This window comes from Chenopodium album, chromosome 24, assembly GCF_948465745.1.
Source record: "Chenopodium album chromosome 24, dcCheAlbu1.1, whole genome shotgun sequence".
Classification (NCBI taxonomy): Eukaryota; Viridiplantae; Streptophyta; class Magnoliopsida; order Caryophyllales; family Amaranthaceae; genus Chenopodium; species Chenopodium album.
In genome coordinates, this window is record NC_137857.1 from 27,551,542 (window position 1) to 27,579,368 (window position 27,827).

General features: G+C 35.0%; 2 protein-coding genes across 2 annotated transcripts; one reads left to right on the forward strand and one right to left on the reverse strand.

The window, feature by feature from the left end:
• Window positions 1-6,092: 6,092 nt before the first annotated feature.
• Window positions 6,093-15,967, forward strand: LOC145611525 (putative arabinosyltransferase ARAD1). The gene is made up of 8 exons (XM_081666866.1): window positions 6,093-6,549; window positions 7,861-8,007; window positions 8,143-8,207; window positions 9,138-9,207; window positions 13,532-13,747; window positions 14,921-15,064; window positions 15,147-15,282; window positions 15,369-15,967. Exons 1-8 carry the CDS (start codon window positions 6,193-6,195, stop codon window positions 15,596-15,598), a joined length of 1,365 nt encoding a protein of 454 aa, XP_081522992.1. The 5' UTR covers window positions 6,093-6,192; the 3' UTR covers window positions 15,599-15,967.
• A 774-nt stretch (window positions 15,968-16,741) lies between these two features.
• On the reverse strand, window positions 16,742-23,764 carry LOC145611468 (vacuolar protein-sorting-associated protein 37 homolog 1-like). Its single transcript, XM_081666800.1, has 7 exons — window positions 23,501-23,764; window positions 22,256-22,480; window positions 19,217-19,304; window positions 18,621-18,660; window positions 18,488-18,534; window positions 18,262-18,382; window positions 16,742-17,140 (listed from the first exon to the last, which is right to left on the reverse strand). Exons 1-7 carry the CDS (start codon window positions 23,512-23,514, stop codon window positions 16,977-16,979), a joined length of 699 nt encoding a protein of 232 aa, XP_081522926.1. The 5' UTR covers window positions 23,515-23,764; the 3' UTR covers window positions 16,742-16,976.
• Window positions 23,765-27,827: the final 4,063 nt, after the last annotated feature.

Sequence of the window (27,827 nt, forward strand, 5' to 3'; positions counted from 1 at the left end):
ATGCATTTCACTTTTGCAACCTGAGAAATTTTTTATTTTATTTTACTAACTATCAAATGCCTTTTTAAAAAATTATGCTACCACTTAACGTTTTTAGTTAATAATTCCGTTAGTGAGATCCAACCACTCTCATAACCACCTTCCGGTCACCACTCCCTTCTTAGTCACCCTAACTGCCTACCCGTCAGCCACAAAAAAAAAAACAAAAAAAAAACAAAATATTTTTTTTAAAAAAAAAAAAATCAGCCACCAAGCCCAGCCCCTCCCATAGTCCCGTTAGCCACCCAATCCCCTCCCCCTACCAGCAGCCCAGCAGTTAGGGATGGCAATTTAATCCGAGTTCGATTCGAATCTGATCCGATCCGAAGGAAAAAGTCCGATCCAAATCCGTTTAAAATTAGTCCGAATCCGAATCCGATAAAATAGATCTGAATCCGAATAGGAGGCGGATCGGACTTGGACCCTACGCAAAGTCCGATGGAGTCCAATCCGAGTCCGAATCCGAGAGTATGAGCATATGCTTTAAAACTCGGGACAATAATTGTTTGCTTGTTTTGTAGCAAAAATTTTGTTATGTAAGTTCATAATTTAAATATTTTATGTTTATACTTACTTGGTATGACAATACAAACAATAATAGGTATATGACAATACAAAAAAAAATAATAAAAAAAATATTCGGATCATTTCGGAGGTCCGTATAAACGGAGCGGATTCGGATCCGAAAATTACGAGTCGGATCGGATTCGGACTCGGATTCGGATCCGAGTCCAGGGTCCGTTTACTAAAAGGATCGGATTTGGATTTAGCTACATCCGACCCGAATCCGATCCGTTGCCATTCCTACCAGCAGCCGACCCCGGCGAACCTATCCTCCATAATATTATGTGTCTTCCCTGCTTATATTACTCCGTAATATTCATCATATTATGTGTTTTCCCCGCTTAGAGCATCAGCAATGGCAAGGATGCATCTCCTTTTAGCCATCCTTTTTTCTACTTTTATTAATCCTCTCCAATGCTGAAGTTTGTAACAAGATTCTCTCTTGGGAAGTACATTAGTATTTCCTTTCTGTGGAAAGGAAATGTTTCCTCGGCCTGTGTGCAAAAGAAAACAACAAAAAAATAAAAAAAAGGGGGGGGGGGGGGGGGGGAAAGTAGCCGTTGGTGGAAAATTGCCAAACCAACATTATTATCCAACGGTTAAATGCAACCAAGAACAAGTTGAAGTGTAACACTTGTCACGACAAGAGTGGTCATGTATTTTTGTGACTTAAATATTTATAACGGTTATAACTTGTTAACGGTAACTTATTTTAGAAAACCGAAAACACCAACGGTCATAAAATTTTTTTCTGTATAAAATGAGTATAATTTTCCCACATTTTCACACACTTTCACTTTTGGCATTTTTCCCCATTGTCGAAAACATCTAATATCACTCAAATAAATTTTTTTCCACAAATTTCACTTCCAATTTCAAATACCCTTCATATGGATCGTAATTATTAAAATTACGGGAATAATATGAATTTTCCAAATAATCCAAACTTTCAATACAATCAAAATAATCCTCCTTTTGACCCAAATTTATTGAGTAATCCGAATTTTCAAGCTGCTTTGCAATGGTTTAATAGTCAACGAAGACCAATAATAAATATCAATAATATTCCACAATGTCAACCTCATTTCCCTTTTCCTCAAAGTAGCTCGTCATCTCAACAATCTCTTGGTAATATGGCGGGTTTTCCCATTTCTGAACATTTCACTCAGAACATGGATCAATCACTGGGAGGTTTTGGTGGTAGCAATGCAACTCCAATAGAGGAGAGTGGTGATGAACATGTGGAACAATTAGTGGGGGCGCAACATCTAGAAGACATTAACGATGTTGATGTGGAAATTGTTTCTGAACAAAATGTCAACACCACCGGGCAAAGGAAAGCCCAATCATTGAGCATAGCTGAAGACAAAGCACTTGTATCGGCCTACATAAACGCGAGGGGGTGACGTAGTGAGAGGAACCAAGACAAAGAGAAGTGGGTTATAAGTTGACATCTATAACCGAGACGAACGTTCTAGAATGGAAAACCCCGATGAAATAAGGGTAAGAAACATTAAATCTATGCAAAATCGCTAGGATCATATAAATTCACATTGTAGTAAATGGGTAGATGCATATGGGTATCATTATCAAACCAAGGGTAGTGGTGAGTCCGAGCAAAATTTGGAGAAATTTGCTCACAAAGATTACTACGCAACTAACAACAAGATGTTTTGTTTATTGCACTGTTTTGAGGAGTTGAGAAAATATCCGAAATGGGATCCATCTTTGGCCAAAGATCAATCGACTATGTTACCCGGTGGCCAACAAACGTCAACCGAAAGTGGGGGTAGCGGTAAAAGATCACAACCTGATTCACCATCCGAGTTTGGAGGAAAAGGTAAAAGACCAGCTGGCATAAAACAAACAAAGATGAAAGGTAAAGCATCTACTACTTCAACTTCAAGTATAAATCTTGAAACGTTAAACACAAATTTTAACGAAGTTGGTGATAAGTTGAATGATTTGGGTGGACGACTTCTGGATCAGTTGAAGGAAATAAATGAAATTAAAAAAGCACAAGTTGAAGAAAAGAAAAGGCAAAAGAACGAGGCCATGAAGTTTAGAATGTTAGAAAGATTAATGCAGAAGCCCGTTCTTGATGAAGTTGAATTAGAAATGTATAAGAAACTTAGAGATGAATTCAGTAGTAGATTTTCGATTTGATTTAATTTACCTGATTGTACCGAGTAATCATGATTTGTTATTACGTTTAAGAGTTGTATGTTTTATTATTATTGTAACTTTGCAGAATTATTGTCAATGTACCTTTTTATTATGAATGTAATTTCTATGTATTAATATGAACTTTATGTTTACTAAATTGTGTTCAAGTCTGTTAATGTTACTTTATATTATTGTGATAATGTATAAGATTGCTACCCATGACATCCTTTGTTTTATGACCACATATCATTATCTGAAATATAATCTTCTGACTAACCTTATCGTTTTTTGTCTAGATAATGTATAAGATTGCTACCCATGACATTTCATCTAACCAAAATCTTATCTTCTGACATCCTTTGTTTTATGACCACATATCATCATCTAAAATCTAACTTCTGACTAACCTTATCGTTTTTTGTCTAGATAATGTATAAGATTGCTACCCATGACATTTCATCTAACCAAAATCTTATCTTCTGACATCCTTTGTTTTATGACCACATATCATCATCTGAAATCTAACTTCTGACTAACCTTATCGTTTTTTGTCTAGATAATGTATAAGATTGCTACCCATGACATTTCATCTAACCAAAATCTTATCTTCTGACATCCTTTGTTTTATGACCACATATCCTTGGGAGAAATCTTATCATCTGACTAACCTTATCCTATTTTTATTTATAAATTCATAATATTACTCCCAATAACATTACAACTCTCAATATCAACCTTATTTTCCCATTGGCATTTGTTAAAAAAAAAAAAAACCCCAAAACCTTCTATTTCAAATATTGTTTGGTAATAAACATAATATGAATTTCGATTCAAACTCTTCAAGTTCTTCTTCTTCGTCTTCAAGTTCAACTGATGATATCTATGATCAAATGGTCATGAATTTATCAACAAGAGTCATCGATTACAAGTAATGCAAAATGCAGTACTTGTAGCTGTAAACAATTCAGTACAACAAAATGAACATAAACGTCAAAGAAAACGAAGAATAACTGTGCCGAGAAATCGTGAAGCAGCTCACGACAATTTAGTTTCAGATTATTTTAGTAACCAACCAGTATACGATGAAACCACATTTCGAAGGAGGTTTCGTACGCGAAGACCCCTTTTCCTTCGCATTATCAACACATTAAGTGCAACTAACCGTTACTTCCAACAACACCCAGATGCTACCATGCGTCTTGGTACTTCACCCCTTCAGAAATGCACAGCAGCCATACGTATGTTAGCTTATGGTTGTTCTGGTGATCAAGTAGATGAGTATCTGAAGCTCGGTGAAAGCACTGCTAGAGAATGTCTTGCACAATTTGTCGACGGAGTAATTGCTCAATTTGCAACTGAGTACCTTCGCAAGCCAACATTGGAATATATCCAACGTCTCCTTAGAGAAGGGGAGGATAGAGGTTTTCCTGGCATGTTGGGCAGCATTGACTGCATGCATTGGGTCTGGAAAATTTGTCCTGTTGGATGGAAAGGAATGTATCAAGGAGAATCTAAAACGGCGACTGTTATTTTAGAAGCGATTGCTTCCAGAGATTTATGGATTTGGCACGCCTTCTTTGGGACGCCTGGATCCTGCAACGACATTAATGTACTTCAGCGTTCTCCGGTGTTTGATGATATAATAAATAATCGTGCTCCACAAGTTTTGTTCACTGTTAACGGAAATAATTACAACAACGGATATTATCTCACAGATGGGATTTATCCAAAATGGGCGACATTCATAGACGCTATTGCAGTCCCACGAACCTTAAAGGATAAATTGTTCACTACACGTCAAGAGAGTACTAGAAAGGATGTTGAGCGTGCATTTGGTGTGTTACAAGCTCGGTTTGCAATAATTAGGAAGCCTGCTTTGGCGTGGGGTGTAGAGTTGATGTTGAAAATCATGATGACTTGCATTATTATCCACAACATGATAGTTGAAGACGAGCGTGATACATATTTAAACTATAAAGATCCACTTGAATTCGCTCAAGAACAGCCTGAAAATATGCCAGGGTCGTCCTCAACCAGAAATGCAACAACATTTACCGGAACTCCTGGGCAGTATGATCCTGATAATTTTAGTAGATTGATAGCTTCAAGAGGGGAGATTCGCGATAGACAAGTTCATGAGGCATTAAAGAACGACTTAGTTGAGCATTTATGGGCAAGGTCAAGGAGTTCGGTTGAAAATTAGCATTTTAATAATTTTAAATTATGTGTGTTATTTTCGTTGCTTATTTTCATCCGTGTATTTCATATTTTTAATTTATGTCTTTTAATTCATGTATTTCGTATTTTACTAATCTTTTATATTAATGTGATAATGTATTAGTTGACGTATTTTTGTTCGATTAATAATAATAATAATAATAATAATAATAATAATAATAATAATAATAAACATATTTTACAAACTAAAATAATAATTAAGTGTGTAAATAGGAGAGAGAATATATGGTGGGGTATATGTAAATAGGAGAGAGTATATGGGAAAGGATACTCATTGATGTTGGAAATATTTAAGAAAGAGGATAAGTAAAAGGATAGAGATAGTGGGAAGTGATGTGAAAGAAAGAGAGTGTGATGTGTCAAGTGGAGGAAAGGAGAGAGAAATTGGGAAAGGATATAAGCATCCTTGCCATAAAACTTTTGTATACACCCGGTTTACACTAATATTACTGTACATCGAGCAGTATAAGGGTAACTTTTACCTAATTTTAGGGTAACTTTTTGCCTTTTTTGGGGTAACTTTAAACATAATACAATTTTTATATATATAGACAATAAGAAAAGTTTTATAATGGTAATTTAATTACATTCAATCACTAATAATTGACTTTTAGTCATTTAAAATGTGATTCTTTATTAATAATTTTTATTTGTATTGGATTACTTTTATGCATACTAGGGTAACTTTTATTTATTTCAGCGGTAACTTTTGATCAAATTAGTCTATCTTTATAGTGGATGTACAATAATTATTGTACACCCGATTTTTTTAAAAGTTTGTGTTGCTGATGCTCTTATATCCACTTTTGATTTTTCATTTTTTTTTATATATATTATCCTACCCCACTTTATTCCTAAATTAATAATCTTCTATTATTTCTCCTACAACTTCGTTTTCAAAGAAGTGGAGCAATTAATTAAATACGAAGGGAGTACCCATATTAAATTCCACACATTTCTTAAATACCAATTGCAAAATCGGATACAAATCACTAGTACCAATTCATGTCGGATTCTCGAATCGGGTCATACTCATAAGTCATAATTAACTTTCACACCTCTCTACTTAGGATTGGAATGGTGTACCACCTCGGCAAGATCTAATGAAGCACACTCTCACTTGGGGTGTTAACCAACTTTCACAGTGAAACTGAAACCCCTCTCAAAAAACAAAATTTCAATGAGATGGGAAGCTTAACAAGCAGCAAATCAAGGCCATTTCATCAACCAACACCCTGCACTCGCACCCACCAGATTGGTGCTTTAGCCCTTGTTGCAACCACCTTCTTCCTCACTCGTCTCTTCGATCAATCCTTCAACCCTGAGCTCCAATCCCCTGCTTCGCACCCCACCAAACCCACTTCCATCAACTTCAATCCTAACCGTCCATTCTCTTGGCCTGAAGTAGGATATGGGTCCCACCTTAATCTCAAGATCTATGTCTATGATGAGAATGAGATTGATGGGTTGAAGCTTTTGATGTATGGTCGTGATAGGAATATTTCTCCTGATGCGTGTGTTAAAGGCCAATGGGGCACTCAGGTTATTCTTCCCTTTTTTTTTTTTTTTTTGAAATAAAATTAATTAAATATTATTGTTGAATTTATGTTATTGCAAATGTATTAGTGGAATTGTTGATTTGAATTTTTGGTGTTTAAAATGGTGGGTAATTGTTGGTTTTGTGATTGGGTGTATATAGCGGTAATGGGAACGAATTTAAGTGTAATTTGACAAGAAATGTGGCATTGTTCCAATGCAATCTCACCCCGAAACTTGTGTTATGCTATTGGAAATGTTCATTGTCACCCAATGCCAAACCCAAGTGGTAATAGATGGAAATGAAAATTTGCGAAGAAGAAAGATTAATTGGGGGTGAAGTTATATTGTAATTGGAATGAATATTGATGCTAATGTATGCTCATTAGCACTATTTATTACCACTTACCAAACGAGAATTGTGTCGCGATGAAGATCATTCGAGTTGTATTAGTTTTTGGGAAAGTGTGGGGACTGTGGAAGTGAGTTATAATTTAATCAATGTAGAAAAATATGTTGGAAAAAATGTTTTCCTTGTAGAATTTTGCATAGTATATTGCCATTTTGAGTTTATTCCCTCAATTCAAAAAGGACGTTGAGTAAAAGATTGTGATTGATTTAGAATCTGAGGTTAGAAAATGTGTAGTTCTAACTCTTTGAACTGGCATGAACCGAAAAAACCTAAGAATGCATGCTCCTTTTTTGCCTTGAATGATGGTGATTATTATATGTCAGAAACTATATACCACTTGGAAACTACAGACAGTGCTATGTATTGTCACCAATGCAGAGATTAGGAGAAAAGTCTGTTTAATTTGAGTCATGTAAGCCTGTAAGGCTTGCAATAGCTCATTCGTTTCTGACTACATGATAATGTTAAAGATGTATCGAATACATCTCTAGTTCCTAGGATTTAATTAAGCGTTTAGTTTTTTTGTACAGGGATGTTCATGTAATTTAGATGAAATTTCGAGTATTTGAGTGTTGCATTCTATTTGAGTATCAATTGTAAGACACTTGTACAGTTGTACAAGATGATGGATGAAGAGTCAGACTAAAATAGCTCGTTAATGGTTTACAAGGGTTATTTTTATAGTATATGCTCCATAGTTTAATGTACAAAAGTCGATGTCACTTCTATAGATCCATCATCTCTCTTTACACAAAAACTGCTGCCTTGCTGCCCCGTATATGTTCCATAAATTGGCCAATGTCCAAACCTGTTCCAGCTTACCTTGCCATCTCCTGTTATAATATTGGCTTGTTATTTCCCATTATGTGATTCTGCTTGTCCTTATTTCTGCCTTCAAAATGTAGGTCAAAATACATAAGTTGTTTTTGAAGTCTAAATTCCGGACCATGAATAAAGAAGATGCAGATCTTTTTTTTGTTCCAGCTTATGCAAAATGTGTTCGGATGATGGGAGGTCTAAATGACAAGGAGATTAACAATACATATGTCAAGGCAAGAACCATTTTTTCCTGCCTCTTCACAGTGTTGCTTTCATTTTCTAATCTGTGTGTAAATACTGTTTTCTTATCTTTTTTAAAAAAATTATTCCTGATTGTATTTTCATTTAAGTTTGCAATTTGCTTATAGGTACTAAGTGAGATGCCATACTTCAGACTCTCTGGTGGCCGTAACCACATATTTGTCTTCCCAAGGTATGCTGTTGTTATTTAAAGGAATTTGTGTACTGAAAGGTGGTTTGTTTTGAAGACGGAAAGATTAAATACTTAACTATTTAATTATTTATGCATTTACATGCATACTCAAGTATGTATGGTCAATGTTAGAAACATTGTCATGTGGAACCCAGATAATATATTGATATTCTTTTAATTGACTTGACTTGCATTACACTAATGCATCTATATCATGAGCTTTTTATTTAGCCTCTCTGCAGTCTCTCTCCTAAGACCTAGCTCTTTTTTTTTTTTTTTTTTTTTTTTTTTTTTTTTTTTTTTTTTTTTTTTGACCTCAGGCTTTGTTGTTGCTCTTTTTGGATTCCAGTTAGAAACATTGTCATCTTCTAGAAACATGCTACAAAGCCTACAAGGTAGCCTGGTACATTGTCAAAAATGTGTGTGATTGGTAATATGCAGGAGGCTAATGACCTTGATTTTTACTTGTGTTAATTTTCATGGTATTTGAAGCTTCTGCTTCTCTTTTGTTTTGTAGAGTTGTAATTTGCTGTATCCATGAATGGCTAGACCCTTCCCTATGAGTGTAATAATATCTAGAGATAGTAGTGTGCTATAATGGCATTTGTTGCTTTGTTGGTTGACTCGGTCCATCTATCTACGTTGCTGTTTGAATAAGCTAATGACATAGCTTAATCTGGACCTGCATCCAAACAAGGTGTCCGAGCTTATTATCTAAGTATAGGAATGATATCATGTCTGTATATGGTGTTACTAGATGACGTGCAATGTTCACGAAGTTATTCATATCTGTGTTGCATCTTGTCATGTTGCAATGTTCACGAATTATTTGTTGCTTAATATACGATTTATGTATGTTGTGCTAGTAGAATTTTTCCCCTATTGCTAGTTTTACATTCTTTGTTTTAATTATACCTTTCCCATGTGCAGTGGTGCTGGTGCTCATTTGTTCAAGTCGTGGGCTACGTTTTTGAATCGCTCAATCATTCTTACTCCTGAGGTATCTTCATAAGTTTGGCCTGTAATTGATGTCTCGTAATTTTGGTTTGAAACTTATGTTGTGTATTGGAGTCTGGTTTCAAACTAATTAGTAAATCAAAGGCTGTTTTTTTTATAAAAAAAAAAGATCTATATAAGACTTGTTTTCTGTTCATTTTGGGAATGGAATGTGTACAGCCTGCACATTGCTCAGCTTTTCTTAAAGCACATTTAACGGTGAGAAAAATAAAAGTGTGAATCCTTTTTTTAAAAAATGTGCCCCTTTCCTTTTTTGCCCACCCTACCCTAGGCAGGAATCTACTTTCAAGAGGCATCAGAGGAATGATCTTAATGTTAATTTTGATGTTGAACTGAATTGTCTTAAGCTTTAAACCTTAAAGTCAGATGCATCTTAAGTACCAAAGAATATATATTATAACCAAATACTCATGCATCCAGATCAAAGTGCAAGGGAACCGAAATCTATGATGACCCCAGTTTTGAATATCAAGAAGTATTGGAGCTAGAAAACATATCAATCAATCAATCAAAGCCTTAATCCCATGAAGGGGTCGGCTACATGAACTAAATATGATTATTCCGTGTAATCATTGACAAAGTCCTCCTCCTCCATCCCTTACGATCCAATGCCTCATCCACATGCAATCCATATACTTCATATCCTTCCTAACTCCTTCTAACCAAGTCATTTTCGGTCTCCCTCTCCTTCATTTAACCCCTCCATGATCCCAATCTTCCACTCTTCGTACCAATGCACTCTCGGGCCTCCGTCTTACATGCCCAAACCAACGCAGACAATTTTCCCTTAATTTGTCCGCTGTGCCTGCCACACCTACCTTCTTGTGACCAAGTAAGAATGCAGATCCTTTAATTTGGAGACATCGAATAAGAATGCCAAAGCTAGATACATTACTAGTTTGTGTCTTTGTGATTCATTTACCTTCCAATGCAATAATGCTTGTTATTATAAACAATGTGTCATTGCTGGAAAAATCATGTTTACAATTGTATCTGCGCCCTCTTATTAAAGCAAATCAAATATAAAAAATATAGGATGTAAGAAAACAAAGATCTGTGGAGGAAATAAATTGTAGGTCCATCCCTATACCTCTAATTTCCAGGAAAAAGTACGTAGATATGCTATGCACACATATAGTGGCTATTTCTACTCAGTCATTTTCCTCATTCATTACGGACCTTCGTATTATCTGCATCTAGATTCTAGAACAACTTTGTGTATCTCTTTTTCTCCCTAGGAAGCATAGTGGATATGTCAAGTCCATCATTTACTGATCACCAAGAATTTTGTCTGATTTTAGTCCAGAACTCTTATTCCTTTTCTGTCAGGGGCCTCAGGGCTTGCATATAATCTACCAATGCCAACAATTTATCACAGAGAACCACCATAATAATTCATAGCAAAATGATGGTTATGAAACTAACCTCTATAAGAAGCCTAACAAACTGTTCCTCTATTGCCATTCTTATTCATACTTCATAGTCCTTGTAGCCTTTTTCCCTGAACTTTTAGTGTTTCCTGCAAGCAGCCAAGAAATGGAATTTTGTTCCCATTTGCTGGGGTTATCAATATTCGGATGCAGAGTAAAACTGTTAAGAGGACATTCTATATTGCTTACTTGACTCGCTCACATTTTCTTATCTTGCCTTTCTTCAATATATAGCGTTACTACTTACTAGCCTAATAACCTGAACTAGTGGAGGGTTAGTCTTTATTGAATTATTTAGGGGGTGTTTGGAATAGACTGGATGGAGTTAGAATCATTATAATGTTTGGTTGGGTATTTTTAAAAGTGGAATCTCATACCTTTGGCTTTCCAATTGCACCCCAATCCACTAGAATTCTGTGATAGATAATTAAAGCAGACACCCAAACAATGCAAACTTGCTAGGGAATTGATTAATTGCTTAATCAAACTTGATTTTCCGATATTAAAAGAAAGTGTATAATGGCATTTATGTTGTTTATGTGTATATATCCCTAATATTCTGGAAAATTATGACTCCTAACCTAATCAAACTCAAATAACAATAGTTCTAATGTAGTGATAGTGTTATGGTCACATATTATCTAAAGAAGTGTGGAAAAATCAGGGCCGGCTAAGGGCCTGTGCAACCAGACCCTTAGCACAGGGCCCCGAATCGTTAAGGGCCCATTTATACATGGAGCCCAACCCTAAGTGAAAAAAAAAAAAATTTGCCGCGGCTCAATCAAGCGTGAATTAATTTTCATCAGCCATTCTTCTTCCCGTTTTAATTACACCCACAAATCAAGCAAATTACCTCGTAAAATGTTTTTAGTTTGCTTAAAAAATCTAAAACCTTCCTTCTTTAGCCATTAATTTTCTTGTTTTACCCCAAATTCTTCATTTTTCCAAATAAACTTCTTGCCTTCCTCTATCAATCACAATAGTTGTGAGGAGGATTTTCTCAATACCTGAATTACTTCCCATGGAGGAATTAATTACTTCGTTTTCCACCAAATAAAACCCTTAATTTTCATATAACAAAGGCTAATGTGTATAGAATTTCAAATTTTCTAGGAGTTATTTAGCTATCATTGCCAATATGTGTGATTTTTAAAGTTGGAAACTAAGAAAATTATTGTAATGGCTTAATGGGTACTCCCATGAGTCGGTGAGTTGCGGCTATTGGAGTTGCGGTAAACTTTTATCAAGTTGTTTCCATCCTCTTTTCACTTTCAATTATTATCCTAATTGTTAAATATTAGTTTTTTGGGTGCATTGTTTGTTTAATTATTAAATATTAATGTAGTTTTATTTTTAATTATGGCTGCCAAATGATTATCCAGAGAAGGTGCAATATGTAGAATTGTTGATGAATTTGCTACAAAAATGGCTAGAATTTTTTTTTTTAATTTTGAAATTGTATTGGGATATCAGGATATGTACTGTTTAAAATGTTGTACTCCGTCAAAAAAAATGGTGTAATATGATTATTGAAATTATACCTAATAAATAAATTTTAATCCCCTCAAAAAAAAAAAAAAAAAAATTTAATGGGGCCTAATTTCTAAGTTTAGAACAGGGCCCCTAATATGGTTAAGACGGCCCTGGGAAAAATCTAGGCCAAAATAAATTTTAATCCTAAAGAGAATAGCTTGTACACAGCTTATTAATCAGGGTGAAAAAAAAAAAAAAAAACCCTTCATGTAAGAAAATCCTAAGCAACCCTTCATCTACTCTCTTTGAAACAATCCTGTCATCGTTCTCTAACCAAATCCTGAGCAAAAGAGGAATAAAATTACACTTATGCTAGTTGAACAAAGCTGAATGCTTGAAGCTTGCAGTAAGAGATAACCAATCAAAATGATGAGTTCCCATGCAGAGAACGTACTCAGCAGGCTCCATATAGCAACCTATCTGTATCTTAGAGTCTTTCCTCCTTTTACTTCACAACACATAGTACCACCCAGGATACAGTTGCAAATCCAGCAAAATGGCGCTAGATAGTTGCTGACTTGCTGCAAACAAAAGAGTTAACACAAATCAGAAACTGTAAGCAACCCAAAATGAAGTCTAGATGAGCCATGAAACTGCTCTTTGAACCTCATAAAACTTTTGCAAGAAGCTTAATGCAAATAAGGTTCTTGACTATGTTACTTTGAGTCTACAAATTGTGTTCTGTACCTGTTTTGCCTTGTTGGACAATCGACACTCCAACATGGGTATAGAATCCTTACTGACACTTTAATGCACACCCAGACACTTCAAGTATCTTAAACCACATAATTGTAGGAGAAAATGTTTAAATAGAAGGAAAAGAATAATATTAATGATATGTGCTCACAAACAGTTTAACAAGAATTGCGAGTCAATGCCTAAAATATGTGTATACTTCTTGTGTTCTAAATTAGTTGAACGTTTCTTTTATCACGTAATATATAAATATCTCTAATTTTCAATAAATAAAAACTATAAACAGTTGATATTTTGAAAATACACATTGAGAGGAATCTAACATCCTACCTGACTAATAATTTTTCTATCTATAAATCACAAAAGCTGTTCAAAATAGAGATTGCAAGTAGAGTCAAAAGTCTAAAAACTAATATGAAATCGGGGAAGTATGTATTTGTACATTAAAGTTCATGTGAAACAACCTTCTGAAAACAAAGATGTTCCATTTATGCCATATCCCTGTGTCTTATATACATGCCACACATGCAGATATGTACCAGCATCCGACAACCATACACATGTCTAAGTAACATAGGTTATCGATTTGCAAGTTTGCAACTGCACCATGTTATGTAAACATTTTTTTTTTTCATGATGGCTATCCAGGGTGATCGTACTGATAAACGAGATACAAGTGCCTTTAGCACATGGAAGGATATAATCATCCCTGGGAATGTTGATGATGGGATGACAAATGGAGCTTCTATAGTCCAGCCTTTGCCACTGTCAAAGAGAAAGTTCTTGGCGAACTTCTTAGGTAGGGCACAAGGGAAGACTGGCCGTCTTCAATTAATTGAGCTCGCAAAGAAGTTTCCTGATAAGGTATGTCTGTTTTGGCAGTTTGTGTTTATTTCTTGTGATGCGTGCTGTTTGTTTGCACCTGATACTTTATTCTTCTTGATAACCTTGGTGAAATCTTATACTTTCTATGCTCTTTGATTATTGCAACAATTGAGTTTCCATACTACTCACTCACTAGTCAATACCCTTTGACCTTACATTGTAATTTTTACATATACAATAGTCATGTAAAGTAACTACTACGTATATGTATTAATGTATACTTGCAAAAGATCATAATTTTAAGATAATTTTTACTTATAGATAATTGAATTTATTACTGGTTAAAGTTGTGTATTGGGATGCGTGAAACTCCAATTGTTTCGATAAATATGTATTGGGATATATTATTATCAGAATATGTGTATTTTGAAAAAGCTGTTGGCTTGCCTGTCTATAAAGTAAAAGTTACTGTTACATGATTAGAATGACATGCAGAAACATACTTTTATTGATATAAAGTCTCTTAGGTATTGAAAGATGGACATTGCATGATCTGCCCTTTTTTCTGTTCTCTAAATGAATTTTCTATTATGAGTCTCTTTTCTCCCTTGGCTTTAGTATTACTTGAAATTGGTTTTAAGGTTTCATTATTACTTGGTATTACTTTTAAGGTTTCAATATAACTTGGTATTGCTTTAACTTTCTATCTGTGAAAGAAGCTCTTTTGAACTTCTTTTCTAGGATTGTGTCTATTACTTCAATTGGGATTTGAGAGAATGATGTATAAATGTAGATTAAGATCCAAAGCTTTCTGCTTGGCTGATGTATAACATTTTATACTTATCTACACTAGGATTTGAATGTTGTATTTGCATCATTCAATTGAAACAATGGATTTGTTAAGACGAACAATACAAGTCAGTCCTATGGTAGCTATTTAAAATGTTCAAGCATTTTTCTGATTCCTACATGTGGTTCAGCAAGTTTTCTGTGATCAAAGATGCCCTTCCAATATGCACTAATCACTTATTATTCATTGACCATAGGAGTGACATTATTAATTGTAATCTGTACTTGCCTGACAGTTTATTCGCTTTAGTGCATTATTGATGATGGAACTTCATTGTTCAATTTTTACTGGTATATATCTTATTTGTGTAGGGTTCTAATATATTATAGCTACAAATTTATTTATATTTATTATATGTACAGTTGGAATCTCCAGAGTTGAAGCTGAGTGGGCCTAACAAACTAGGAAGGAAAGAGTACTTTGAACATCTCCGCAATGCAAAGTTTTGCCTAGCTCCCCGTGGAGAATCCTCATGGACCCTTCGCTTCTACGAGTCTTTTTTTGTGGTTTCTCTCTGCCCCTCTCCCTCTTTTTATGTTCCCACACTATGGATTTATGGAAACAATCTTGAATGATTTTGTTGAACAGGAGTGTGTGCCGGTGGTGCTGTCTGATCAAGTAGAGTTACCTTTCCAGAATGTCGTGGACTACACCCAAATATCAATCAAGTGGCCATCAACTCAAATAGGCCCTCAACTCCTGGAATATTTGGAATCAATTCCAGGTTAGAATTTGTTAGTCTGTTTAATTTTCCACTTGAGGTTTCCTTTACTGCAACATCCTTTGAACCTTGAAATCATACTGATGCAGATAAGGAGATTGAGAATATGATCTTTCGTGGTAGACAGGTGAGATGTTTATGGGCTTATGCTCCAGAATCACAGCCATGCTCTGCTATTAATGGTATTCTTTGGGAACTTCAACGAAAGGTCAGACAGTTTCACCAGTCAGCCGAAACATTCTGGTTGCACAACAGAACCATTGTAAATAGAGATTTTATACCATTTTCCCATTGGAAACCGCCCATGCTTTTGCCTTAACCTTACTGAATAGTGGAAAATTATAGGGTTCCATATTACTTTTTGCAGAATGAAAAGGATGCTGCTACGTATGTAATCTGATGTAATTTGTAGAATATGTAATGAAGGTGATATTGGTTAATATCTGAGTAGTGCTTGAAGTTTCGATGTGCAGACCGCAGAGGTGTGAGAAGTTACCATGCCTTAGGTTATACAGTTATAGCTATTCAATATGCTGCTGAGTATAGATTCTAATGTAAGTTTTAAAGGGTCACTGATAGTATTCTTGAATCTTGAGAAGAATGATTATAATAATTTACAGTATCACTGTAAAGTGTAAGCGTCGGAGTTACCATCACAAACATATATAGTATCATCACAATACTTGGTACTATTTGACACTATGAATGCCTCACAAGAGTTAACTTTCCTCGTCCTCTAGCTTATACATCTCTTCCACAATTATTTCTCCCTCAAAATAATACTATCTCCATTAATTTGTATTTGACATTTACACTTCTCACAAATGTGTTGAATGGGTGTAAGAAAAGTGATTAAAATAAGTGTAAAAATGTGGGTAGATATATAAGAATTTTTTTTTTTTTTTTTAAATGTAGTGGTTGAAAAGAATTAAGGTAGTAATTGGGATACACCAAAAAAATAAATAAAATAAAATAAAATAAAAAAAGAGTGAAGTGAACGTTTAAATAACTTTTTTTTTTTTAAGGGAGTATAAAGAATTTTAAGAAACAAACTAATGGAAAAAATGTTGAGAGCATTTAAGAACAAAAATGCCACAATTTCATCATTACATTGTTTTTTCAAAATCGACGGAAGAGGCAAAGTTCATGCATAATTTCAATCATTAATGTGTTCCAATACCATTTTTACCGACAAGTGTTAAAAGACTCTAGTTAGAGGCCAAGAATACTTCTAATTAAAAGGCCTTCCATTTCTGTAAACACAGAATTACAGGCCACTGCAAATGTCAAATTTGAGCCAAAGCCAGAACCAGTTAGATTTGAATAACTAGTTAGCACTCTAAGGCGCTTAGCTGTATTAATGCCTGTCAAATTGAATGCAAGTAGCGAAAATACTTTTCAAAGTTTAAAATGAAAAATGGCAAAATCCTAGCTCAAGGTAAAAGAAACAGACACTTGGAAGTAGAATAAAGAAAAAGATATTTTTTTTCCAAATCTAATGAAGCAGTGTCACTAACTATGTACTTCAGTTAACAGTATGCAAATTACCACTTACACTCTCCTCCCTGCTCAATTCAAGTAATACTTTTGAATATAACAAATATCCAAATTACAATCCATCAAAGCACTGATACCTGCTAACTACAGAATACACGAGGAAATTTCAAATGGGCTATGATTCTGAGAGCAAATTAGAGTCATCCAACTGAAGATGCTGTGGCCGCCAGATGGGTAAGTGCTCGACGGTGATATACGGAACGAAGTTTTTTGTATTTCTGGATAAATGCCCCCAGCTCAATCTCTTTATCAAGAAACTGGCGATGAAGGGCCTCAGATTCTTCATCTGCTTTGTTCACTGCCTCTGCCAAGATAAAGCATGGATTATTTAAATTAAAGCATTGAGAGATGGTTCTCAACTATTCCACTAATCAGCTATTCCTTTGTAAGTTTATCCTTACATGCTGAGTTTGTAATTTTACTATTTACCCAGATAGATTAGACTTATTCTTATATCCTATTTTTATAGTGGATATTTGGGTGCTCATGGTCTGTGGGGTTTTTTGCCTCAGTTTGAGAATTTTTCCAACGTTAAATTCTGTCTATTTATTATTTTCTTGCCATATTTCATCACCATTTATCTTTGATTCTGCTCACACTCACAACCATAACATTTCTTTATGCCAACTGTTACTATGGTTCACCAAATTTAATCCCAAGTTCACTTCTACATCACAAAAGGAAGGGGAGCTAGGACCTAGGAATAGCAAGCAAGAAAGGGAATATAAAACTTTCGCCAAGAAAACCTGAAGGAATAAATGAATCATCATCACCTCTGACATGTTTTACCAAACACAAACAAACTCTCGATTACCTAATGTGGAGGTATAATAAGTCGATACTCAAATTTATTCCCAATCTCAACCCCAAGGCAGGTATGTGCTGAGGGGGAAACTTGTACAGACCCAAGGATAATGTCATTAATCTTTCAAAGTTCATAATGAAATGCTAAAAGCCATTGGAGGAGAAAAGGAAAACGTCCAAATAGATATAACTCAACACAGCCATTTCAACACACCATTAAAAAACATAGACATAGCCAAAGTAGAATCCTGACACCTCACTTTCCACAGACACTAACACTTTGTTTGGATAGGAAGAAATGGAAGGAAAAGAAGAGAAGAGAAAATGGAGGGGGACAAATCTCTTGTTTGGGTAGAAGATTGGGGGAAGGAAGGGTAAGGAGAGGGAGGGATCCATTTCCCCCCTCTCTTTAATAAGCATAATCTCTCCAAAATTGGAGAGATTTGGAGGGAAAATAGAGCTCACCTCCCCCTCCCGTTCTAATCCCTTCCCTTCCTCCATTTTCCCTCCTCTTCTTTTCCTTCCTTCTTTGCTATCCAAATAAAGCGTAAATGGTATAGCTAATTTTCACAATGACTCCATAAGTGAGCTGGGACATTGGTCTACTATGCCAAAAATTACCTTTTAAGAGGTGCAGAAGTGATGCTGTAGAATAGCACTTCATAATACCCTCTTTTTGTCTCTCCAGATCATTTAACTTCTCCAGAGCATCAGCTAACTCACTTGTGCGAATGATCATGCACTGTAATAATATCAAAAACAAAGAATGGTTTGAAAATTTCTGCACATTATATGCATAAACTTCACAAGGACATTAACTTCTCCAACTAGCATCTGACAGCCTCACCTGATTTCTCAGTTCCACTATCTGTGGTTCCTTCTCCAAATTCTCTCCTAAAAACAAAAAAAGAATAATAATGTTATGAATAAGATGAGCAGAGAATAGCCACACAAAAAAAAAAAAAACAAAATAAACTTACTTGCAAGCTGCAGAGTTGCCTTTTGCAATTCATCTCTAACCTGAAAATTGAAAAAAGAAGTCAATAACAAGAAAGAAATATATCACTAGTCATGTACAGACCTTGTTCTAGGGAAGTAAGTAACATGGACATTCATAAACACCTTCACCCAAATTGGCAGCCTTCAATTTGAGAACAGTCTCTTACTTCTTACTGAGTACATTACAAAGCTATCTTATAATAAAATAAGTGTCATTTAGTGGCACATACACCTTATTGCTACCAAACACATGCTCAGACGTTCCATTATTTTTCATTTTTTCTTTCATTTCATACAAACTAGGTTCAATGCAACTTTTATTTGAAATGTCATCATGATCCAGAGCACTTTCCTTGTGTCATGACTCTAAAGAGTGGCAAAACAAAGTGTGGTATAGAGAGGTACATTGCCTTGCATTTATATATTAGAAATGGCAAACGTGAATTGTCTAAGCCTTGATCACAACAACAACAAGTGAAATTTTGTAGCAATGGTATATGTTATCTATTCACTATTTCAAACATCTGGTTCACATAATAATATGCAATCTACAACAAAAAAGTTCTAGATAACTCACATTGTTCTGAGTCTTTACTTGATCAAGAGAGTATAAGAATTGATTGTAGGCCTCCTTGTCATTCAAAAGCTTCCGTAACTCATCAACACTACATCATGACAGAGAAGAATTACGGTCAAGCCAAATGGATCATCAACTAATTTCATTTGACAGGGAGGCAGTTCAATATTACAACCACCATAAGAGTAATTTTAGGTCTTATTGTCATGTATCTTTAAACCTCAAATGAATTGAGCAGCATAACTAGACAAGATTTCCTCAAGCCCCCTATATACATAAAGAAATCAAATGTATTTCTAACTGTTCAAAGTTGCTTTCTTCTTCTTCTTCTTCTTCTTCTTCTTCTTAATGGGGAGGGGGGTGAGAGACTAGTCTAAGCAATTTTATGCTATACATACTGGTTACTTTAAGCATCTACACCTTTAGTTATCTAATACTCCCTCCGTTTTTAAATACTTGCTCCATTTCTCCATGCGCGGAGTTTTCGGAGAAATTGGAGAAAGTAATAAAATATGGAGGTAGTGGGGTATTTGAGAAAACAAAAAATTGTAAAAAGCAAAAGTAGTGGAAGAATAGGAGGAGAGAGAGTATTATGTTGGATCCACGTGTGAGAAATGAATTAAATATTGTAAAAGCTTTCCAAAAGAGGAAATGGAGCAAGTATTTAAAGGCCGAAAAAGGAAAGTGGAGCAAGTATTTAAAATCGGAGAGAGTAGAAATTAGAAAAAATGAAAAAAAAAAAAAAAAAAAAAGTAAAGGTGATGTTTTGAAAAAAAAAAAAAGAAAAAAAAAAAACAACCACATCTTACATACAACTTTTTTGTTCATATTTTAGCAGAAATAAAATAGTCAAAGTGGAGTGTGTAAAGTCAATATGATGCACATATTATGGGATGAAGGGAATAATAGATTTTTATAAATAGTATTTACAAGTGCAAAGTAGTTGTTTGGCTATCTTCTATTGTTATATTCAGTTTAACAAGATCATGTAATATTAGCATCATCCCACTTCATTTTCCCTTGTCCCACCTCTTATTCTCTCTCATGCATTCCCAGAACCTTGTGTGGTCAGCCACCCACCCAATGTTACATGGACTCAGGTACTTGTGTCCACGCATCCTATTAGGCTAAATTGAGAAGAAAAAAAAAAACCATAATTTTAGTCCAAAATGAAGTGTCGGAGTGTCCATACCCATGACGGGGTGTCAAAGATCTGACACGGGTACTCGAGGTAAAATGAAGAGTTCGAATAACATAGCACCCAGCCACCCACCCATAAAGGACCTACCACCACCTCCTCCACCACCCACCCTCCCCACCACCACAAAACAAAAAATTTATTGTTTTTCTAGAATCTACAGTCACCCAGTCCTAAAGATTATGTCTCCCGAAATGCACTTTTCTCAATCGATATCCTCACATACATTATTTGTGGTTTGAATTGCAGAAATATAACAGTTCCAGTTGAAGGAAACACTCTCTGGAAAGAATCTTTTTCCTCATATGTGACATGTGATTACGTGATCAAATCTTATTAACTTTGATCTCCAATGTTGATCACTATTATCATTACAGCATATTAAAAAAATATTATTGTAAATACTTTTGACAAGAATCTCGTAAAATTGAATTTGCATATATACTCCATACATTGTGAGTGAAATAAATTGTTAAAGTTGATAAAGTTTTACTTCAAAAGTAAAATGTGCCATATATTTAGGGATGACCCTTCCTAGTAAAGTGTTTTACTTGGATAATCCTATCCAATGGATTCAATCCCATAAGAAAATCCAGCACAGCAGTCTTGAGACATAACCATCCTTGGGCCAGCATTTTCAGATTGATAAACAACAAGGGCTGAGTGGCTTAAATAATTAAATGCGGTTTGAAATTCACATCAAGGGTAGTAAAATTCATTATTTGAACCTGGAAGATTTTATAGCAGATTAGCAATGCAAACAGTCATTTTAAAACAGTCATTTTAATCTTCAGAGGCAATTTAGCAAGCAACTTTCCTTATTGTAATAAGATTTTCAGTCTTAGAGAATTGAGGCAGCCAAAAGGAATTGTTTTTTGTTTTTTTTTTTTTTTTTTTTTTGGTGTTTAGAGAGCTGCAAGGGAGGGGGTGAGAATCGATCCCAGGAACTCCTAGAACCGGGAGGGAAGATCTAACCACTTGAGCTATCCTTCACTCTCAAAATGATTTATTTTTGCATTAATAATTACTCTTCAGAGGTAATTTTGCTCTGAATATTTGGTTTCACGATCCCAATTATAGTCATACAAAGGCAAATCTAAGGCTTTAAATCCTAAATGAAATTAAGGTTCACACAAAACTTGAGCCCAACCCACCGTCATGGCTGCTGCAAGATAGCCTAAATGCTTTCGTGTATCTAAATTTAGCAAGTTATATAAAGAATAAAGAGACTGCATGGTAAACAACTTCCTCAAAGTAATCAATAGCTTAATAATCAAGGATAAGATGATAATTTATAGACTTATCGATATCGTCACAACAAAAAGGACTATGGCCTTGTTCTTTTTTCCCGTAAGAAGTCTTAAAAAACATAAGCTTTGAAAAAAGCTACCAAATTCATTTTACAATTAAGCATAAATTCAAATTAGTTCCAGAGAATTTCAAGTACATGCAGACAAAAAAGGTTTACAGCAAGGAAAAAGAACAAAGCCTAATGCATATGTTCTTTAGAGCTTATTTTGCTGAATATGTCATTGCTAAAATGAACTTATATTTTTCCCTGGTTTGAAATTGAACCTATTATAGCTGAACTTCGCTCTTCCTTTTTTAAAAATTTATGTATTTTACTGTACTGAGTTTATTTTTAATGAACTATTTTTTGCTGAATTAAACTTACATTTGTTAGACATGCCTTAATTGGGGCAACAAACAATTGAATTTCTAAGTTGAATACACAAAGCCTAACTAGAAGTAGGACATAGGAGGAACAGGTAACTAAAACTTTCAGCAAGTTTTACATCAGAAGATACTGAATGAAACAATGAATACATTTTGAAGCTAACCTCTTGTCCCTGAGTGTAGAGATTACTCCAGCAGCTTCAGCAGGTGAAACATGCGGACTAGTTTCCGGCCTTTCAAATGGCTTTGGTTGACTGTAACTGCTAGATGAATTGCTACCAGGTGTTGAGGGGCGAGAAGAACTTGGGGAATCGATTACAGATGGAGGATACCATGACTGTGCCGGAGCCGGTTGTGGACGTGATTGTGATCCCTGATCTTGAGATCCCCTGTCAAGGCAAAAATAATGTACTAAGATTAGAAAGTAATATGAAAGAGTAGTCTGACACCTGTAAACCCGGGCATATTCACCACTGACATAGTGACATTACACACAGAAATACAAGCTTGAGACTCATAAGATATACTCAGTATAAATTCTTGTGATATAACAGATAATAACTAGTTATTCAGAATTTAAATAATTATGAATTCCATGTAATTGAACTATTGAAGTCTACTAACAAGCAGGAAAACAAAAGGTTCATATTATATAAAATAAGTATTAAATCATTATTTTGAGAAGAGAAACATCTCATGAAAGCAATATCTCCCCTTATTTTTCATCCACCATATCTACAATTAAGGAGAAGGGGTTGGCCAGTGGCCACTTAGAGAGCTCTTTAAATCGCGAATCAATACGCTAAACCTAGTATGTGATATTGTTCGAGTAAGGAAAAATTATACAAACCTAGTCTATGAAAGCAAACTTCTTTACCAGATTATCACTATAACTAATCTCTTGGCAGCCAACAAAAGAAGCAAACATCGATTTTATGGTTTACTATCACCATTTATTAGCTGAAAAGGGCCCTTTAATAACAACTCTTATATATTAATTCAAATTTTAACCTTTCATTGTTTCCCATTATGCAAACAGGAATTGCAAATAATTTATCATTCAATTCGCCTTTCCGAATTTGGGTGTAAACCCGTATCCATATACATTTATTTCAAAGGAAACAAATATAGATTGTCAATTCCATAATTTCTCACTAATTTTATGTTCAAAATCTGCCAGATAAACATACAAGTTGCTGTTCTACACCAAATCATAGCTCTTGAGCTGATAGTAACAAAGCATCGAAAATTACATATTCATAAAAGTTGACAATTTCATCAAATTGCAAATTACAAAGTCAAAAAATAATTGAATCACTAAAAACAAAGAACGCTCGAAAGATACTGGAAATAATTTCAGAAATAAAATCCAATGAGCAAATTAATTAACCGAAAGATATTAAACGCACCAGAATCTGAACATTGAGGATTGATTGGAATAAATTGAATGAAGATTCAGCGTAGCAAAACCCTAAAGTGATTGAAGTTGATTGATTGATCAAAGGAAGGAAGGAAGGAAATTGGTGTTTCGATTGAGAATTAAGAAATGATGAGAGAGAAAATATGGTGAAATTTGTGTAGTTGTGTTTTGTGTATGCGTGCTACAATCAAACACGCGCTTCTATTCCTGCCTAATGCCGATATTCTCAGCCCTTTTTTACTTGTTGGTTAAGCATTAGAGGTCTAGAGGATACTCCGTATTAACCCATTTAATAATCATGCTTTTTTTTTTTTCTTTTTTTTGACGGGAAAGCTATTTAAGCGTTCATAATTTTTTTTTTTTTTTTTTTTTTTGAGTTTTCAGTTTTTTTTTGTAAAACAAAAAAGCAATGTCCTCGTCAGGAAAAAAAAAAAAGAAATGTCAAAAATAATATAATTGTTATGAAATACGAAGTATATAGAGATTAGAGGATTAAGAGAAGAAGATAAGAGAAGTAGAATTACTACTTGTATATATTACTCTTGGTAATAATTTTGTGTGCATCATACAAGTGAACTTGCATGCATGGGTATTTATAATAGTGAAAACTACTGCTTCGTATTACATTGCGGGCTACAAACATAGAGGGTTGTACCAAGGTTGGCTACTATAATAAATGCTATGAAGAAATTTGGAGTGTGGACATTCACACCATACTTGATGATTAAGTTAATTAACTCTTAACACACCCCTTTGAATGTCCATACAAAATAGGGTATTTGTTGCCTCATTAAAACCTTTTTTTTTACACAAATCAAAGTTATTAAGTAATCAAGTTTGCACAGTCATTGCAAATCGCCTCTTGTAGTTCAAGAGGGTACTCTTCTAGCCAAATACGACAATCATCATAAGTGCAACTTAATTTGGCTAACTTATGAGCCACTAAATTTCCTAATCTCTTGACGAAAGAAAACGAAATCGATCTACGGTCACTTGTGAGTCTGCGAATATCCCTCAAACATAGCCAAACTCATTCGGGGGATTGGCTCCTTTCTTTAGCTGATGAAATAACTTGATATTATCCGTCTCGAACACAATGTCATTAAATAATCTAGCTTGTCTAGCAATTAGGATACTCTGTCTCATCGCAATAGCTTCCCCCACATCTAATTCAAATGAACCTGCAACACACGAACAATAGGCGAGCACAACATCTCTTATAACGCCACCAACACCAAGCTGCTGCTGCCCCCACAAAACTCGCATCAATGTTTAGCTTGTATGTACCAGCAATAGGGGCTATCCAGACTGAAGAAAGTTGCTATTTTGGGAGATTTACAGCAGCCTTCTCCATGGCAAAAGCATATTCCCTAACCAGCGGCGATTCCAGTATGGGTTCAGTGGGTTCACGCTAAACCCATACCGGAAAATAATAAAAACGAATAGGTTTTTTTAAAAAAAATAGAAAATAAAAAAAAAGGCATAAATATTAAACTCCGCGCATATATTCACTTATACATCCCGCGTTCTAATGGTGAAAGCCTTACGTTTTGGGACAACGGCTAGGGTTTCGAAACCTAACACCTTTATTTCCTTTCTTTTTTTTTTTGGTTTTTACATATCCCCAATTCCCAATTTTACAGAAATAAAACATCGAAGAACCCTTACTTCTTCCTTACTTCCTCTCCCCTCACTCTCATTCAAGGACCGGCGCCGCTCTCAGATCGACATTGGCCGTACTCCACCAACGGCCGACCGGTGTTCGTCTGCTTGCCTTCAGCCTTTTCTGAGTTCTCTCTCTTCGACAGATCGAAACTTCAGTCTTCAGGTTTAGTTTCTAGTTAATCTTTTTTTTTTGTAAATTGTTAATTGAAATTGTGATTTCATTCATTTGTGAATATGTGGTGAATGTAATGTAAAATGTAGATTGTTAAATTGTTAATTGAACATGTATTGGTAGTGCACATAATCAAGCCAAAGAGAGATATGATTTTTTCATAAAGCCTAAAACATCTATTATTGAGTCTTTGAGTACCCTCTTAACATAGCTTGCTGAAAATAATGGTGATGTTGAGAGGGTTGTGTTAGGAAATGCACCAGGGAATAACAAAATGATTTCCTATAGTATTCAAAAAGAACTTATCAATTCTTGTGCCAAAGAAACTACTAGACTTATTATGGAGGAGCTTGATGATAACTTATTTGGGATATTAGCTGATGAGTCTTGTGATGTTGCGCAAAAAGAACAAATGGTCATTTGCTTGCGGTATGTTAATAAATCTGGTAGAGTATGTGAGAGGTTTCTTGGTATTGTGCATGTATTGTGCACACCCAAATTTTATTTTGAACTATGATATTTGATATCCCTGGATTTGTTTGGAGAGTCCGAACCCATAACAAGCAAATCTTGGAATCGCCATTGTCCCCAACCAAGCTAATAGCCTTATGAATAAGCTTAGCATCAGGTTTTCTTTTCTTATCAAAGACCTACCTATTTCGTCTAAGCCATACTCCTCATGCAAGGCACCAGAAAACATCCCACCACTCGGATTTCTAAATTTTTTCCTTCATGTTAGTGCACCAAGTTCTGAAATTACTCACCTCCACCAGCTATGTATCAAGTCTAAGGACAGAAAATCTCCAAATTGAGCTCACTGATGGACAATCCATTAACATATGAAGCGTGGTTTCCTCCTCTTCACCACACATAGGGCAAAGCTTATCAACATTCATCCCTCTCGCAGCAAGGACAATCCTCACAGGAAGACTTTCCCTCACAGACCTCCACGCAAAATGCTTTAACCTTAGGGTGGAATTTGTGACTGCCTGATGGATTTCCAATTAAAATCACGCTCGCCAGATGAAACAGATGCTCTCTCTCGTTCCTCCTCCTCATTAAAACCTTGCTAGGCAAAACCCTTTGGGATAAAATCTATAGCTAAGGGAAAAGAGTACAACAATATTTTATTATATGTCTTAGTGTATTGCCTCATTAAAAACCTTGTCAGGAAAATTCCATTGGGATAAAAGCCTGATCGAAGGGAAAAAAAAGTGCAATACATATAATGCTCCCCCTGATTTTAACGTAGTTCATGAAGACGACGCATCCCAATCTTGTGGACCAACCTCTCAATACTCTTCGAAGGTAGGGACTTTGTAAACAAGTCTGCAAGAGTATCACATTATTGGATCTGTTGGAAATTTATCTTCCCCTCCTTTTGCAAATCATGTGTAAAGAACAATTTTAGGGATTGATGTTTAATCTTGTAACCTTTGATGTATCCTTCGGTTACTTGTGCGCTGCACGCAGTATTCTCTTCGTAAATGATGGTTGGATTTTCAGTTACTCCTTTCATCCCACATTCTTCATTCTTGGATATTGCCAATCATTGACCTTAGCAATACACACTCACGTCCTGCTTCATAAAGGGCAATCAACTCAGCATGATTTGATGATGTCGCAGTCAAGCTAAGGTTTGTTTTGTTGACTTCAATGAAATTGCATATACACCATAGGTGAACATACATCCAGTTTGTGACTTGGCATTTTGTGGGTCTGATAGATATCCAGCATCTGCATATCCAATGAGGGTGGTATCTTGCCTTGATTGATAAAATAAATCAAGATCTTTTGTTCCTCGTAGATATTGTAGTAAGTGTCTTACTCCTTTCTAGTATCTATTCGCTGGTGCGTTAGGCTAACAAATTCACAGAAAAAGCTATGTCGGGTCTAGTATTATTCACTACTACAAAAATAGACAAAGAGACCCGTTAAAATATGCATGACAGACCGCCTTTCAACGGGTCTCTATCTCAGGGGTCTCTTTGATAAAGAGACCCCCTCTCATTGGGGGTCTGTTTATGCAGACAAAAAGACCCGTTGTCAGCGATAACGGGTCTGTTATCTAAGTGATAAAATTGATAATTAATGAAAGAAAGAGAGCCGTTGTTTGAGATATGGGGTCTGTTTAGTTGTATGAAACAAACCTGTCAAGTTAGCTAACGGGTCTCTTTGCTCTTTTTTTTTTTATAAAAAAAATAATAAATAAATTTTTTTTGCGGTTTGCATTTGAATTATTTTTTTTAATGCGCTATATAAATTGCAAAATTGATGAGCTAAATTATATAGTGGAGTTTGTAATTTGTATACTTAATTTGTACATAATCAATAACACGAATAGCAATGAACTAAATTAAAATTGATGAGATGAAAAAAAATATAAAAAAAATCAACCAACGTAAAATCCTAGCAAAAAAGATGTATTGAATTTATTGAAATTTAAATTTACAATTACATCAAAAATTTGGCAGAATTG